This window comes from Indicator indicator, chromosome 3, assembly GCF_027791375.1.
Source record: "Indicator indicator isolate 239-I01 chromosome 3, UM_Iind_1.1, whole genome shotgun sequence".
Classification (NCBI taxonomy): Eukaryota; Metazoa; Chordata; class Aves; order Piciformes; family Indicatoridae; genus Indicator; species Indicator indicator.
In genome coordinates, this window is record NC_072012.1 from 31686267 (window position 1) to 31700664 (window position 14398).

Sequence of the window (14398 nt, forward strand, 5' to 3'; positions counted from 1 at the left end):
TCTTTTTGTTGCGAGAATCCTTTTTCAGCAATGTGGTTGCCAGGTTCCCAGGTCTATTCCCCAAGTGCTCTCATTTTCACAGTCTCAATTCAGCATGACTCTGAATGCTTTCCCAGAAGACAGTGGTTACTTCCTTAATGGCAGGCACTTGCATCAACAGGATTTGTTTGCTGTCAGGATGACATTTTATTTTGCACTCCCATGTCGCTGTACCATTGTGAATATAGAAGAGCTTTTTCTCAGTAAAAATCACATTTGACAATTACACAAGGTTCAGCACGTCATTCCTTATAACACATACAGCTGAAATTCTCATGGAGTAGCTAATCTGTTCAGTCAGTGTAATTGCCATTATGAAGAGAAGAGCAGCAAACCTGCTGTTATAATTTTGAACTGCTCGAGTATTCTCCTATAATGCCCTTGTAGTTTGCAGCAAGGAGATGATCACAGCATTTCAGCATGTGCTGCCTTTGAGACTCCACGAAATGGAAGTACTTTTTGAATTATTATTTTTATGGTGTATTTTCCTATCTTATTCAGGAATTTACTTGAGTTAGCTCTTCTCATAGACTTGAACATAACTGGACCTGCTGAATGCTAAGGACAGAGACAAAGAGCATTCTTCAGATGCGTTTTATATAGTTTCCAATGAACAGCTTACAGAAACTTGCATACTTCCCTCGTATTTTCTCTCCTTCAGAAAAGATAGGCTTCCTCATATAGAGTTGGGTTTTTTTACTTATATTTTGTATGCATCAGTTTACACAGAGAGTATTAAAATATTTATTCCTTCTCAGAAATGAATGGCTTTTCCCATTTAAATTTGTTTGAAATCTGACTAGTTGATGAGTAATGGACTCTGCTTGTGCTGCTCTCGTTGCCTACGAGAAGTGATAGAAATGCACATGTAAATACATTTTCCAGCACAAGGGCATTACCTTGCTGCAGAGTAATAAAGAAACTGGGTAAGGGATTAAAGTGGTAAATGGCTGTGAAGCAAACAGAGCAGGATCTATCATCGTCTGTAGATATTAATTTCTGAGGCTATTGTTAGATAGCTGTCTTTTAAATTCTAAAAGTCTGTAATTGAATATACTGAGCTCCTTCTGCCAATCAGTTTTAATAAAAGGAATGAGAATAAATTCAATTAAAATCAGAGCAGATAGTTACTGTATAGTGTGCAATTGCTCAAAGACAAGTCACAGTTGTCATCCTGATATTTCTTTCTATCAGACAGACTGCCAAAGGCTGAGTAACTGTTAACTCCATATAACAGAAGGTCAGGAGCAACTCAACAGTTTGCTGTTTTTTAAAGGACATCAATCACTAACATACTCATTACACAAGTTTCCAAAAGAAGGGTAGTATGTAAATGCCCTCAAGGCTCAGAAAGATCTATCTGACTTAAAAAGAAGAACATTACAAACATTATTGAAATTGAGAAGGAAGTGGAGAGAGTCATTGTAGCTGGAGAGGGCTTGATTAAAGCTCTCCCTTCATGTTCATTTTACTAAACAAACAGAAATGAAGGAGTTGCACAGCGGCATAGCACTTTCTTGGTTTGTTTGTTGTGCAATTAAACTGAAAGAAGAGGGTATCGGCAAATATCCCTGGTTTTGAAACAGAAATCTGGAAAAGAATCCCAGGATTGTTAGGACCGTATCCTGATAACCCCTCATAAACATACACCCATGCTTTTTTAACAGCTGGTCTGAGTCAGTCTTTGTCACTGCTTTGCCCCTCTTCCACCCTTGATTTGGCCATGTGAAAGCCATTTCAAGCCCTGTTTGTTTCGTAGGTGTAGGAATCACCTTACAGTCAAATTAGTTCCTAGTTTTTAGCTAGGAATTAGCTAACCTTGTCTTATATCTCTAATTCTTCCCTGCATTTTTAGACAATTCTTTTAATATTCCATCTTAGGCTTTCATCACCTTGTATCAGAATTTTAGCTATCTGTTCTTCATTTCATCTTAGGCACCTTTCTTTATTAAATTCCACTTTCTTAAATGTTGGTGACAAGAACTCTGCAAAGTCATTCTCATAAGATGCTTAGCACAGTACTAGTGGTACTATTATACCAGAAGTGCTCAAGCTAATTATTCAAGGAACACTTGTCCTTTGATGTCTATATCATGCTTGTGGCACACAGCCATTCTATGAAGAGTTAATTTAACCCAGCCTTCAGAGTTTTCATCCTTTCCAGCTGACAAGTTCCCAGCTCACAGCAAATGTTTATTGCTGTTCATGAGTCAAAATGTATTGCCCTCATTTTTAAAGTATTGCATTTTGTTTCTCTTTCCCAATCTTTGGAATCACTCAATTCTTACTGCTTCATTTTCACCCTACTGTCTCTTGCCAGTATTTTACAACATGGTTGTGCATTCCTAATGTTCATTCTGAAGTCATTGGTGAAATTATCAAGAAAGCTCAGCCCTAAGATGAATCTTCAAGGTATTCCTCAAGAAACCTTTCATTGCTGTTTCTCAGGGCTACCTATTGTCTTTCTCATGAGGCAGTTTCTTTATCCAACACATCATTTCTCTCTTAAACCTCATTTTCTTCATCTTAACTGGTAGTTTTGCCATGAGGCACAATATCAAAGGCTTTATTAAAGTCAGAATAGATGAGATCTACTGAATTTCTTCTATAAGAAAATACCCTACCACACAAGCCATGAGTCCTATCTGAAAATCTGTGTTACATTTTTTTTTCCATTTGTTTTATGTTTTCTGTGATTTCTTCAGTGTTTGTTTTAAAGTTAATAATTTGCAGTATCACTTTTCCCTCCTTCTTACCCACCAGCCATAGATTTGTTGTTGTCATCTTTCAGTAACCCCCTAAAATTATTAGATTTAGGGAAAAAACAAACAAACAAACAAAAATTTATTAATAGGTCTGCACTTTTCAAGTGACAATTTTCTCTGTCTAGTATGACAGTCACTCAGATCCCTTCATTCATGGAGTCCTTGCCGTGTTCATTACCTCTGACTCTTAGTCCATAGGAACAGAAAATGCTGTGAACATTAGTCTTTCCCCTTTTCAAAAGAAATTGAAAGTTAGGGAAAGGAAGAAAATACCAACTGTGTTGCCAAAAAGAGAATACAGAGAATCATAAATTAAGTGCCTTTGGTCAGTAATTAAAATTTGAGATTTCCTCTAATCTTTGCCTTTATTCTTTTAGTCTTGCTTTTACTTTTACAGATTTGTTGTTTCAATTTTTTTGCCATGAGACAAGACTTCCTTTAAAAAAAAAAACAGCAACATAAAAAAAATCCACAAAAAACCCCTAAGCCAAATCACAATGAACCTGGGATTGTCCCATGAAGGCAATTCTATTGAATACTTTGAATTCCATTCAATTCCAATGAGTTTTTAAAAACTTATTGTAGTGTCATACACTTTTTTTGGCTACAGAACTCAGAATCCTATTGAATTCGTAGAAAGCATCTATGGAAAGACTGTTTCAGCTTTATAATTAAAGCTAAATTCCATTACTTATATAAGGCTAGAATTATTTTTAATCAGAATATAGGGTGTTCTTCCAAATGTCCATCCCTTACATGCAGAATGACTTCTATGAGAATTTGCAAGAAAATCCACCACAGACAAATCAAAATGATTTGTGGGTGGGTTATTCTGGTTGTGGATCAGCTCTGCAGCATTAGTTCAGGGCTAGTAACATATATCAGCTCCAGTTTAGTGATGTCTGTACTGCTTTTGATACAAGTATATAAGAAACCTTGCTGGTTTCATGTATCGAAAAGTATGAATTGATGGACCTTACTGGAGAAGAGTTGGCTTCACACAGTTCAAATTATGATATGTGTTATCAAATTATATTGTAGCCTGCTTTTCCTCAGGGCTTCTCAGTCTTCCCCTCTGCATCATTATGAATTCACTTTAATGATCTTGCTTGGAGTGAATCAGTCATATCCCTTGGCTGACATCGTCTAAAGCGATATCATTTTGGCTCCATGGGGTTTGGGAAGAAGTACGTAAGATTTGCACAGTATCCAAACAGGCAATATGCCTTCAGAAACTCCAAAATTTGCTCAGGCTGTGCACTGCTGTCTGTGCAGCGCATGCTGCAAGGAGTTTGGCAGCCAAGAGTCTCTGTATTATCTCTTGTGGGTCTAATTGTGGCTCATGCATCAAAACAAAGCTGACGGTCAGACACATGCGTTAGTAGTCATCTTGTGCTTTCTCCAGGTCTTAATACTGGTAGCATTAATTTGAAGTAGCACACAAGCTGAGTGCTGCCAGCAACCAGAGCAACAGTACCAATCAAAATTAAAATAAATGCCAGTTGTCTTATGTGAAGGGTCAAAATGGAACCTCTATTTTCTGTTGCAGCTTGGCATAAAATGAGCTAGACCAAATCTTAAACTGCAACATCACCACATAAGTCTCCAGCCCCATCTAGCTGTCTGGATGTGAAGATACCTATAAGCCCTCTGGGAGTGTGAACTCCCTATCAATATATTTTCCTTTTTTCCAATATCTCTGCCATTGGCCTGTTAGAGACCTGAGGGTCTGGAGACAGATTGGCTCTCCTGAGTATATTCTTCTGGATATGCTTGTTTGAAGAAGGTTGAAATACTGAACACAGAAAGCCAGTAGGGGATATATGCTGTGCCATAGTGGGGAAACTAGCAGGACAGCGACAGGTACTTCCTAGCTGCACTGTACTCATACCTGAGAAGGAGAATCACCTCTTTAATTAGCAGTTTCCCGTGCTCAGAAAATGCCAGTGAGAAATTAAATACCCATGTTTAACAGCTTGCATGTTGTGGAGAAAAAGAAAGAGGTGAACTGTACATTTGTCTTTAGGGATAAACTTCTCTTTGGGAAAGCAAGCTGAAGTTAGGTTTTAAACATCCCAATGGGCTCAGGCAAAGAGAAGTTCTCTGACCTGTGTGATACAGGAGGTCAGATGGGATGATCTGACAGTCCCTTGTGGCCCTAGGCTCTATCAGTCCATGAAGCAGTCACCTTTACATTTCAGTAGCATTTTAGACAGTTAACTCATTTAACAGTATTTTCTTGGAACCTATGTGACTGCCTGATAATACATACTTGAGAGAGCATCCATTATTTGCAAAGCCTGGTTTGCTTTTTCATTTCAGCAGAATGTGAAGCTCAAAACAGATGATTGATGGTTTTTTCTGTTTGTTTTCTAAAAGATGTCAAGCAGCATATTTACTGACTCGACTCCTGCTGCAACTTGTTAGTTTGAGCAGTGTAAACACATTTTAACAACTCTTAGTAATTGTGGGGAGAAAGACATCATGAATATAATGAAAACTGACAGCACTGATTTCCATTCCTGTAATTTTTTTACACTTGAAGACAAGCAGAGTAATTTGCTCAGATGTTTTAGAGGTTCTAAAACTTCCAGGTAATTTCAAATATACAATTTGTTTGATTTTTAAAAAAATAATTAATTAATATATCATTTTTTTCTCTCTCAAATTACTTCATAGCCTCTTGTTTATACTGCCACGTATAGGGTGGTTAACCATAACACATATTCAGTAGATTTTTGAAAGTGGAAGGTCTTAAGTTACCTAGAGAAAAAAGACTGGTTTATGTAATAATTTACTGGGATGGAAAAGGAAGCTTTAGACAATGAAATGTAAGGAAGTGAGTGAAACGTAAGGAAGCATATACAGTCCAAATGAACTGGCATGTACTGATTTGTATGTGAATAAGTAAATGACAACAAAATTAATGAGATTTGTTCAAGGATGCAGAGTAAATCTTACAGGAAAACAGTGATTTTTGAAACATTGTTGAAAACTGCATGGAGCATCAACAGTAATTTGCATATTTTTAGCAAGTAAATAATTTCATAGTAAGCTAGTGAATAGTAAATAGCATGGGGAATTTCATGCACACTTGAAACTGGGATTCATTGAGCCTAAATCTGTCTCATATCTTTAGTTATTCCTGCCATGAAACATCATTCAGAAACCTGGCATGCTCACCTCAAGTGGAAGTTTACAGGTTTTGTCCTCCTTCTCCTCCTAAATAAACTAATAATATTGAAAAAACTACTCCTGAACATTAGTCCCATAATGACTGAAATTCTTGCAATTTCTGGCTTAAATAATTTATCAGGACTGATGAATTTTTATGTTAACACCATCCCTGATCACGAGTAGGTCTTCTCCTTCCCACATATTCCCACTGTGGCAACACCGTATTCCCACACTGCCTGTGCTGGATCACATCTGATCCTCTTTCAACCTTCATTTTATTAGGCTTATTATGCCTTTCAAACAAACACACACACACACAGAAAACCCCAAACCCAGACTCTTTGTTTAATAACATTTATGGTTGAAATTCAGAATTCTTATCCTTTCAATAAAATTTATGATCAAAAACAGATGATCACAACTGCATTTACTTGCTCAATGGAATTTATACTTCCCTGAGACCATGTTTCTCTTCATTATGATTTCATCACAGCAGTGGTTCTGGACAATCTCATGGTTAGATAGTAAATCTGTGATCTTTCCCCTGCTCTCCCTACTGATATTAATGTCTATTCAATAGCCATTTTTAGACTGATCTGGAATAAGTGGACTACTCCAGTGAAAAATGCAGCATCACTTTCAATATGACAGAATTCCAGAACAGCTGGAATAGACCTCTGAGTCCAGCCTGTTACCTAACACCACCACATTGACTAGACCATGTCACTAAGTGCCACATCCAATTTTCCCTTAAACACCTCCAGGGACAGTGACTCCACCACTTCCCCAGGCAGTCCATTCCAGGGTCTAATTACCATGGGGAAGTGCTTCCTAACATCCAACCTCCCCTGGTGCAGCTTCAGGCCATGCTCTGTTGTCACAAGTTGCTGGGGAGAAGAGCCCAACCCCCACCTTACTACAACTTCCCTTAAGTCTGAATCCAATAGTGGTCTTTATCAACCAAATAATATGAGGTTTTTGCTTGATCCATGTTTATACAATAACACTTTCTTGAGGCAGACTGTGATTCAACATGTGTGCTTATGTGGTCTATTTTAGTAAGATTTGAAGTATTTTTTTAATTACTTCAGTAGCTCAAATTTGCCTGCTTTGGGTTCTGCATGAAAAAAAAAAAAAAAGTGGGGTTTTAGTCACCTTTAAATATGTTTGCTGGAGGTTGTAATCCAATGTTTCTTCAAAAATTTCATTTAAAAATATGTCACCAAGGTAGTATTTATCACTGTGTTACTGCGGAACAACTGGCCAAGCTGATCTGCTTTTTGAGATATCTGAAGAGTCATTTTTACTTGCCAGAAATATTAAGCATTAAAAATAGTTAGTGCATGCAGTTTGATATTCTTACTGAAATAATGGAGTTTATTTAATTTTTTAAATTAGTCTGCCAGTGTTCTGTGTCATGATGAATGCATAAGAGGGGAAGGAAATTTTAGCAGGATTTCCTGCTCATGAAGATGTGTGTTCATGTAGTTTGCTGTTCATGTGATCCGTAGACATGCACAGAAAATGAGAGACGAGGACTTCTGAGCCCTTCATTCACCTTGTGTTACTAGCCTTGTAAATCCTCTGCAAACCTAGTTAATGTGACCAGGCTTGTGAATCATACTTTATATGTGATTGTGTAGTAGAATATCATTTTCATTATAGCTACTACTGGTTATTCCTAATGATACAAATTATGTAGTTGGACAGATTTCTTTCACTGATTAAACTATGATTGTGAAAAATGTGAACTATTCTCTTCCCTTATCTCTTGTGAATATTTTTTGTTTGTTTTAAAACTAAACTGAGTTTAATTGCCCTGAAATAATTTGAGTTATATTTGTTTTACCTTTGTTTCCTTTCTTTTTTGAAATCTGCCTGTGTCGTTGTGGTTTTGGTAGGCTTGTGCCAATTTTGTTGTAACCATTTTATAATGCTATTTTTCAGTAAAGTACTGAAAAGAATGCAGATTCACTTTTATTTCTCAACAGCAGGTAGAAAATTAGTTATTTGAATAATTATTGTGGTTTGTAGTTTTCTTGTTTTTAAATACACCTAACATGTAGTGCCTTATTGAGAAGAAACATTTGGAATTTTTGACTGCTGCAAAATGCATGAATCTCGCTGATGATGGTAACGAGTCATCTAGTGAGAACAGCATTGTAATGGTGGTGACAATAACAAAAAAAAGACTCTACTGTCTGCTGTCTTTGTATAACTGACCTTGAAGAAAAATAGAACTTACTTGTTGCAGAATTTGAGCATCTAATACATTGATGCATCTGTTATTTCTTGCATATTAAATCAGCTAATGTTTGTAATGACGAGTGATTCTTTTGTGAATCAAATATTTTTCCTTTCTAGTGATCTGGACATTCAGGTGCATTTACTTGGATTACATGATTGCCCTTATGTGAAATTGCCTATACTTCAGAAAATTGTAACTTTGCCCTATTCCCATACCTTTCTGACGCTGTTCTGTCTTACTGTTGCATCTTATTTGTAACTAAAGTAATTTTTGGTTTGTATTTTATATGCATATAGAGACCATGAACCAAGCAACACCTGCTAGAAAACTGGAAGAGGTTCTTCACCTTGGAGAACTCTGTATCGAAGTATTGCAGCAAAATGAAGAACATCATTCAGAGGTGAGGCCATAACTGCATTTGCTGTAGAGAACTGTTTTTCCTAGATTTTTTGTTCTCTGATGCGAAGCAATTCTGTCAAGAAACATTTTCGCTTTGCTTTCTGACATATGTTTAAGGCAGTTCACATTTACAGCGGACTAAGAGACTTGAAGCTTATGAAAAGTTAAGTGAAATAAAACGCTACTTGAATTCGCTTGAATGGACTGCAGGTTTAGAAAGGAAAATTAAAGAGCATAACATAGAGAAAGCATCTTTGTTCTGGAGGTGGTTAAATGGTATGGAAAACATTCGTAGCCTTATACAGTTGTTCCTTCCAACTTTTCACCTTTCATTGAAAATAGAAAGAAAATATACCTGAATGCTAGTTTTCATCATGCTGTGTAGATCTAGCTTTTAACATAAAAATAATGATGAGTACAATAATCATATTAGTATTTACCTTCTCATGATTGGGAATGTACTGCTTCTAAACTTGCACTTTTTTAAATGGCATTCTAAGGCAGAGGAAGTAAAGTATAACAATCTCGTGTTTCTCACTCACAACTCTGCTGCTTCATGATACAGAAGCCATAATATTTAGAATATTTAGAATTACAGTGCCATTTATATCAAGAAATTGCAAAAATAAACTTGACCAGGAACATACAATTGTATGTATTATTAGCATTTAATTAATAAATACAGTTTTGCAAGGTTCAGAATACTGTTTTTAAAATGTTCTCCAAAAACTCAAAATATTTTTGGGGAAAATATGCGAAGGGATAAACATAATTTAGTAATATAGTAATAAGTATGATCATTCAAAACATCTGGTTTTATATCACACTATGGAATCTAGGTTTTGGCTTACATCTGTCATGTGTGAACTTGTTACAAATGTTTTATCTTATACTGAAGAAACAGCTGTTTCGATGATTTGAAATTAATTCCCTGGAGGTCCTGTTCTACACTACTGTTGCCACTGTGTTACTCTGTAATGATTACTTAATAAAATGTATGTATTGCTGTCTTTGTCTTTTGAGGACCTGCAGTGCTGTATGAATATTAGATTTCTGTGGAGTAGAACATAGAAGCAAATCAAATGATAAAATGATACATGTATGATTGAACATCTATGGTCAAAGATTACTTTCTATACTGCTTATTTATAGCAGAGATGTGGTATTTTTCAAAAGGGAAAATATATTGCATGTGCCTTCAAGAAAATAAATTCAGCAAAAATTTTAACTTTAATCTTAAGATTGCTTGAAAAGAATTAAAATAATTTTAATATTATTTTCCCCTTTATTCATATAATAAATGTTCAATTTCCTGAAATGTATAGACTATGCAGAATTAACTATGGTGACTTCACATAATAATGTTAAGTAAACGTACAGTGCTTTGATGGTACAGTTGATGAAAAGGATCAATAACCTCTAAAACAGCATATCACAGTTTTTAATACTAGGTTTTTGTGTTTGTTTTTTTAATTCATAACACTTCCAAATTTCTGGGATTCCCAAAGGGAAGAGAGGTATGTGATTCCTGATGGACTAAGCATTATTTTTCACCATTTATTGCATGGAACTGTGCATTGAATATGTAGAACATGTTGTTCTGATGATTTCTCATGTTGTATTGCCACATTTGTGTGTCTTTCTAGAATCTAAGAACTTCAGTCTACCCATTAATATGGTGGATGTTTTTGTTCTTTTAGAACAAAATTGGTCTCACCAATTGCTGACTGTCTTTAGCCTGTTTTCATATTATCTGTAACGACTGAACAATTCTCTCAGAAGAATTTCTGTTTAGGTTCGAAGTGTCATTTGCAAAGGGGAAAAGGAAGGAAAGAAAATGTTCTAGCCTGCTGGTTTTTGGGTTTACTTTGTTTTGGTTTTGGAAATATTTTCTGAAATGAGTTTTGGTTGTCTCAAAGGGATATCTGACAATGCCTACATGTCAGATTTTCTGTATTAATTCTTAGTTATTCTGTAGGGCAAGGAGTTTGTTCCTTTAATATGCTCTCATTTAGAAAGGATTTTTCTCATAAGACACTTCTTCCAATTTGAGTAAAATGATTCCATTTCAAGTTCCTGGCAAAATTTTTTAAGCCTTATCTATATTTTTCACTATGGTATCAATCAGCATCCTCCAATCCTGTCACATGAATACTTTTCAGTAATAGCAGAAGGAGCTCAGGATTTCTGTAAAGCTTCTTGCCAATTCTTCTTTTCTCCATTTCTCCCATATCAGAAAGAATTACAGGCAGTCATAAGAAAGTCCAGCATGCAGAAACATAGTTCTACACCACTTTTCAGGAGTTTATGCCTTTCAGGCCTGAGTACACAATTTTACATTACCTAGGATCTGCGTTTCAGAAATGCAAGTGAGGATTTCTATGACTTTATTTGAACTTTTGGAAACTCAGCACTTGTATAGGTTAAGCTACATACATCCCACACTCATAATTCAAAAATACTCAAAACAAGACACTCAAAATTAGGGGCATAAATTTGAAAGCAATGACATTTTCATATCTAATCTGTGTAGATATTTGTCACTGCCAGATATTTTCAAGAACTCTGAACAAAATGATCTGAGGAGTATGTGTTATTCATCCGATTTCATAAGCTCACTTCATCTTTAACTCCAGGATCATACAGCTACCTCTGATGCAGTACTCAGCTTTGATACTGACCTTTCAAAGGCTAGATTTAAGTGACAGACAAAAGGTCTGAGAGTTATATGTGGAGCTGACCTTGCTTGCTGACACACCGTTTTTCACAGATATCTTCTTTTAAGCTAGAATCTCTATTTTTACCAAATAAAAACTGTATATTCCAACATGTTGTTATTTCTAGCATTCACAGAAGGAAAAATGGGTGCCTTCCTCTGGGGATCTTTAAGGCAAAAATAGGAATTAAAAAGCACAAGACTTCAAGAAGTAATCTTTCACATTAAACCCATCCCTTTTGATTATGAAATGAGTGTGAAATGTATTCACCACAATTTATTTGAAAGATAAATTAGTCTAGTAATTTATAGCTTTAGAATGGAATTAAATCAAAAGAAGCATATACAGTAATTTTTTTCAAGGATGAGGCCTCATTCTTTGCTCTCTGGTCTAAAAGAGTTGGATTTATACTCCTATTTTTATTTTCTTGTGCTGTTTTTTTTATTCTGATTATATCATCTTCCCCAGCATAACCTATTTGATTACTTGTATTTTTGATGCAAAGTTTTAGAAAATATTTTCACATTTTCACCTGGTGTTTACATTCTCCCCAAATGAGATATTCAACTGTATTTTGCCATAGATACAACGCATCTCTCTGCCTTATGACTCGTGTTTAGTAATTGTATTTTTTCATGTTTACAGGCATTTGCTTGGTGGCCAGAATTATTAGCTGAGCATGCAGAGAAGTTTTTGTCTCTGTATTCTGTTGATATGGATTCAGCACTTGAGGCACAGCCACCAGATTCCTGGGACAGCTTCCCACTTTTCCAGCTGCTGAATAATGCCCTCAGAAATGACAGTAAGATCTTAAGATTTTTACTTACTCTGTATGTAAGATTTTCCAATGTACCTACATCTTGGAAATATGTTTCTAAACACTGTAATTCTCAAAATAAAACTAACAGTGCCTGTCATATATATCTTAGTACTTTATTTCTTGGAAGTTTCTCCCTGTCCTTGCACATTTTCAGTCCCTATTCTGGAAATGCCTTAATCATTCAGCACTCACAAATTGCTTAGTTTTAAATAATTATATACTGCTTAAATAAAATTGTAGTTAATATTTCCTTCTAAGCCTGCATGTAAACTACTTTCAGGCTTGTTGTGTCTATAAAGGTATTGTAGGCTTAGAATGAATGGGGTAAGACAGAAACAACACATCAAAGTGTTTCATTATTTGAGTTGAAGACCAAAATTTGAGATAGCCATGTTATCTTGCTTTTGTTTGTCTTTGAAGAAAGATTTCAGTGGGATTTTTTAAGAGTTAACTAATGTCCTATGCATGTTTTGTGTTAAAGGAATTAATTAATGGAATTAAAGAAATAACCAATGAAACCAAAGAAAATTCAACAGGTGGTAACTTAAAAAAAAAAAAAAAGATTCATCTCAATTTAAAAGACATCATTTAAAAAAAATTAAAATGTACCATGTTTTATGTTTACTCATTCTATTTTTAAAAATGAGAAAAGAACCCACCCTTTAAAAAATTATTTTGGAAATCCAAATGCTATTTTTGCTGAGTTATGCAAGTTACTCCAAACTTTTATTTTTCTGTTGCAAATACAAGAAATAATTTTAAGTCTTCTTGGGAAATTAATTTCATTTCTGTGGAAGTTCAATAGCTTATAAGAATTTGACTGAAAGAACAGAAAACAGTATTCAGGAGCTTTTCTCCATGATGAAACATATTGCAGCCTATATTATTTATCATTGTATTACTCTTAACCTTAGCTACCAACAGTTTATTGAAATGTGTAGGTCATCTCAATAATGTACCTGTTGGCCACAGCACCATATCATGAACTGGAGAAACCAGCAAATGTAGAATTCACTGTAACATGATGGATGACAAAGTTCATGGAGAGAAAGGAGCAAATGGACAGAGGCACTAAACTAAAGCAGGATTGTTGAAAGTCACAGAGCCATGTTGCATGTGGTGTAGAACAGAGTGAAAGAATATGAACATCCAGTCTTAGAGGTCTTTTTTTATGAATTACATTTTCATACCCTGACATCTAGCAATACATGAAATGCCATGTTCCTGATGGTTTCTCTTTTCACATGTTACTGTAGTAAAATAATGTATCTGTTATTGTTTCCTTTAGTTTATTTTTAAGATTATTAATGTTTTGTCTCGATGTTTTGTTGGACAAACTGCAACTACAGAAGGATTAAAATTGCTATGCTGGTAGTAATTCAAGCTCAATTTAGAAAGCTGCTCAGAAGGGTGGAGGAATTGTTTGATCTTGGTGCATATCTCATAAGACTTAGACTCCTGCAATGTGGATTCTGCATTACTTTAAGTGGGTGCCTGAGCATCTAAAATACAAATTAAAAATCTGAAGCCTATGTTCAGGTGTCTTTCCTAGCATTTGAGCTTGTCAGTTTAGAAAGCACATCTCTATCTGTGATGTTATGTGCACTAAAAACAATTACTTGGTTTCTGAAAACTCTGGAGGTATTTATAGCAGTCTTACAAGAATTGGTGGCATCAGTTTTAACAGTTTGGAAGGGATCTCTGGAGATTATCTTTTCCAACCTCCCCTGCCCCCACCAGAGCAGGTTCACCTAGAGCAGGCTGCACAGGCATCCAGGCAGGCTTTGAATGACTCAGGGACAGAGACTCCACCACCTTTCTGGGTGCCTATTCCATTGCTCCACAACCCACAACATAAACAGGTTCCACCTCATGTTTAGATGAGGTTCATGCCCATTGTCTCTTGTCCTATTGCTGGGCACCACTGAAAAAAGGATGGCCCCATCCTCCTGACAACCCACCCTTTAAGCATTTATAAACATGGAGTAGATCCCCCCTCAGCCTTCTGCTCTCCAGGTGAAAAAGCCCCAAGTGCCTGAAGCCTTTCTTCACAAGAGATGTTCTAGTCCCCTGATCATTTTTGCAGTCCTCTGTCCATCAGTACTGGACACAATACTCCAGGCCTCACCAGGACAGAGTAGAGAGGAAGGAGAAACTTCCTTGACCTGCTTGCCCCACTGCTATTGAGGCATCTCATAATACCATTGGCCTTCCTGGCCACAAGGGCACGTTG

General features: G+C 35.9%; 1 protein-coding gene across 13 annotated transcripts in view; it reads left to right on the plus strand.

The window, feature by feature from the left end:
* CADPS2 (calcium dependent secretion activator 2) overlaps positions 1 to 14398 on the plus strand; it is a 275871-nt gene that overhangs the window by 207360 nt on the left and 54113 nt on the right. For 7 of the 13 annotated variants that reach the window (XM_054399799.1, XM_054399797.1, XM_054399808.1 and 4 more), the window contains 3 exons: positions 8526 to 8629; positions 10137 to 10145; positions 11991 to 12147. In XM_054399799.1, coding sequence (XP_054255774.1) covers positions 8526 to 8629; positions 10137 to 10145; positions 11991 to 12147 — 270 coding nt within the window. The remainder of the gene's footprint in view (positions 1 to 8525; positions 8630 to 10136; positions 10146 to 11990; positions 12148 to 14398) is intronic. The other 6 variants (XM_054399796.1, XM_054399804.1, XM_054399805.1 and 3 more) reach the window with 1 other exon arrangement.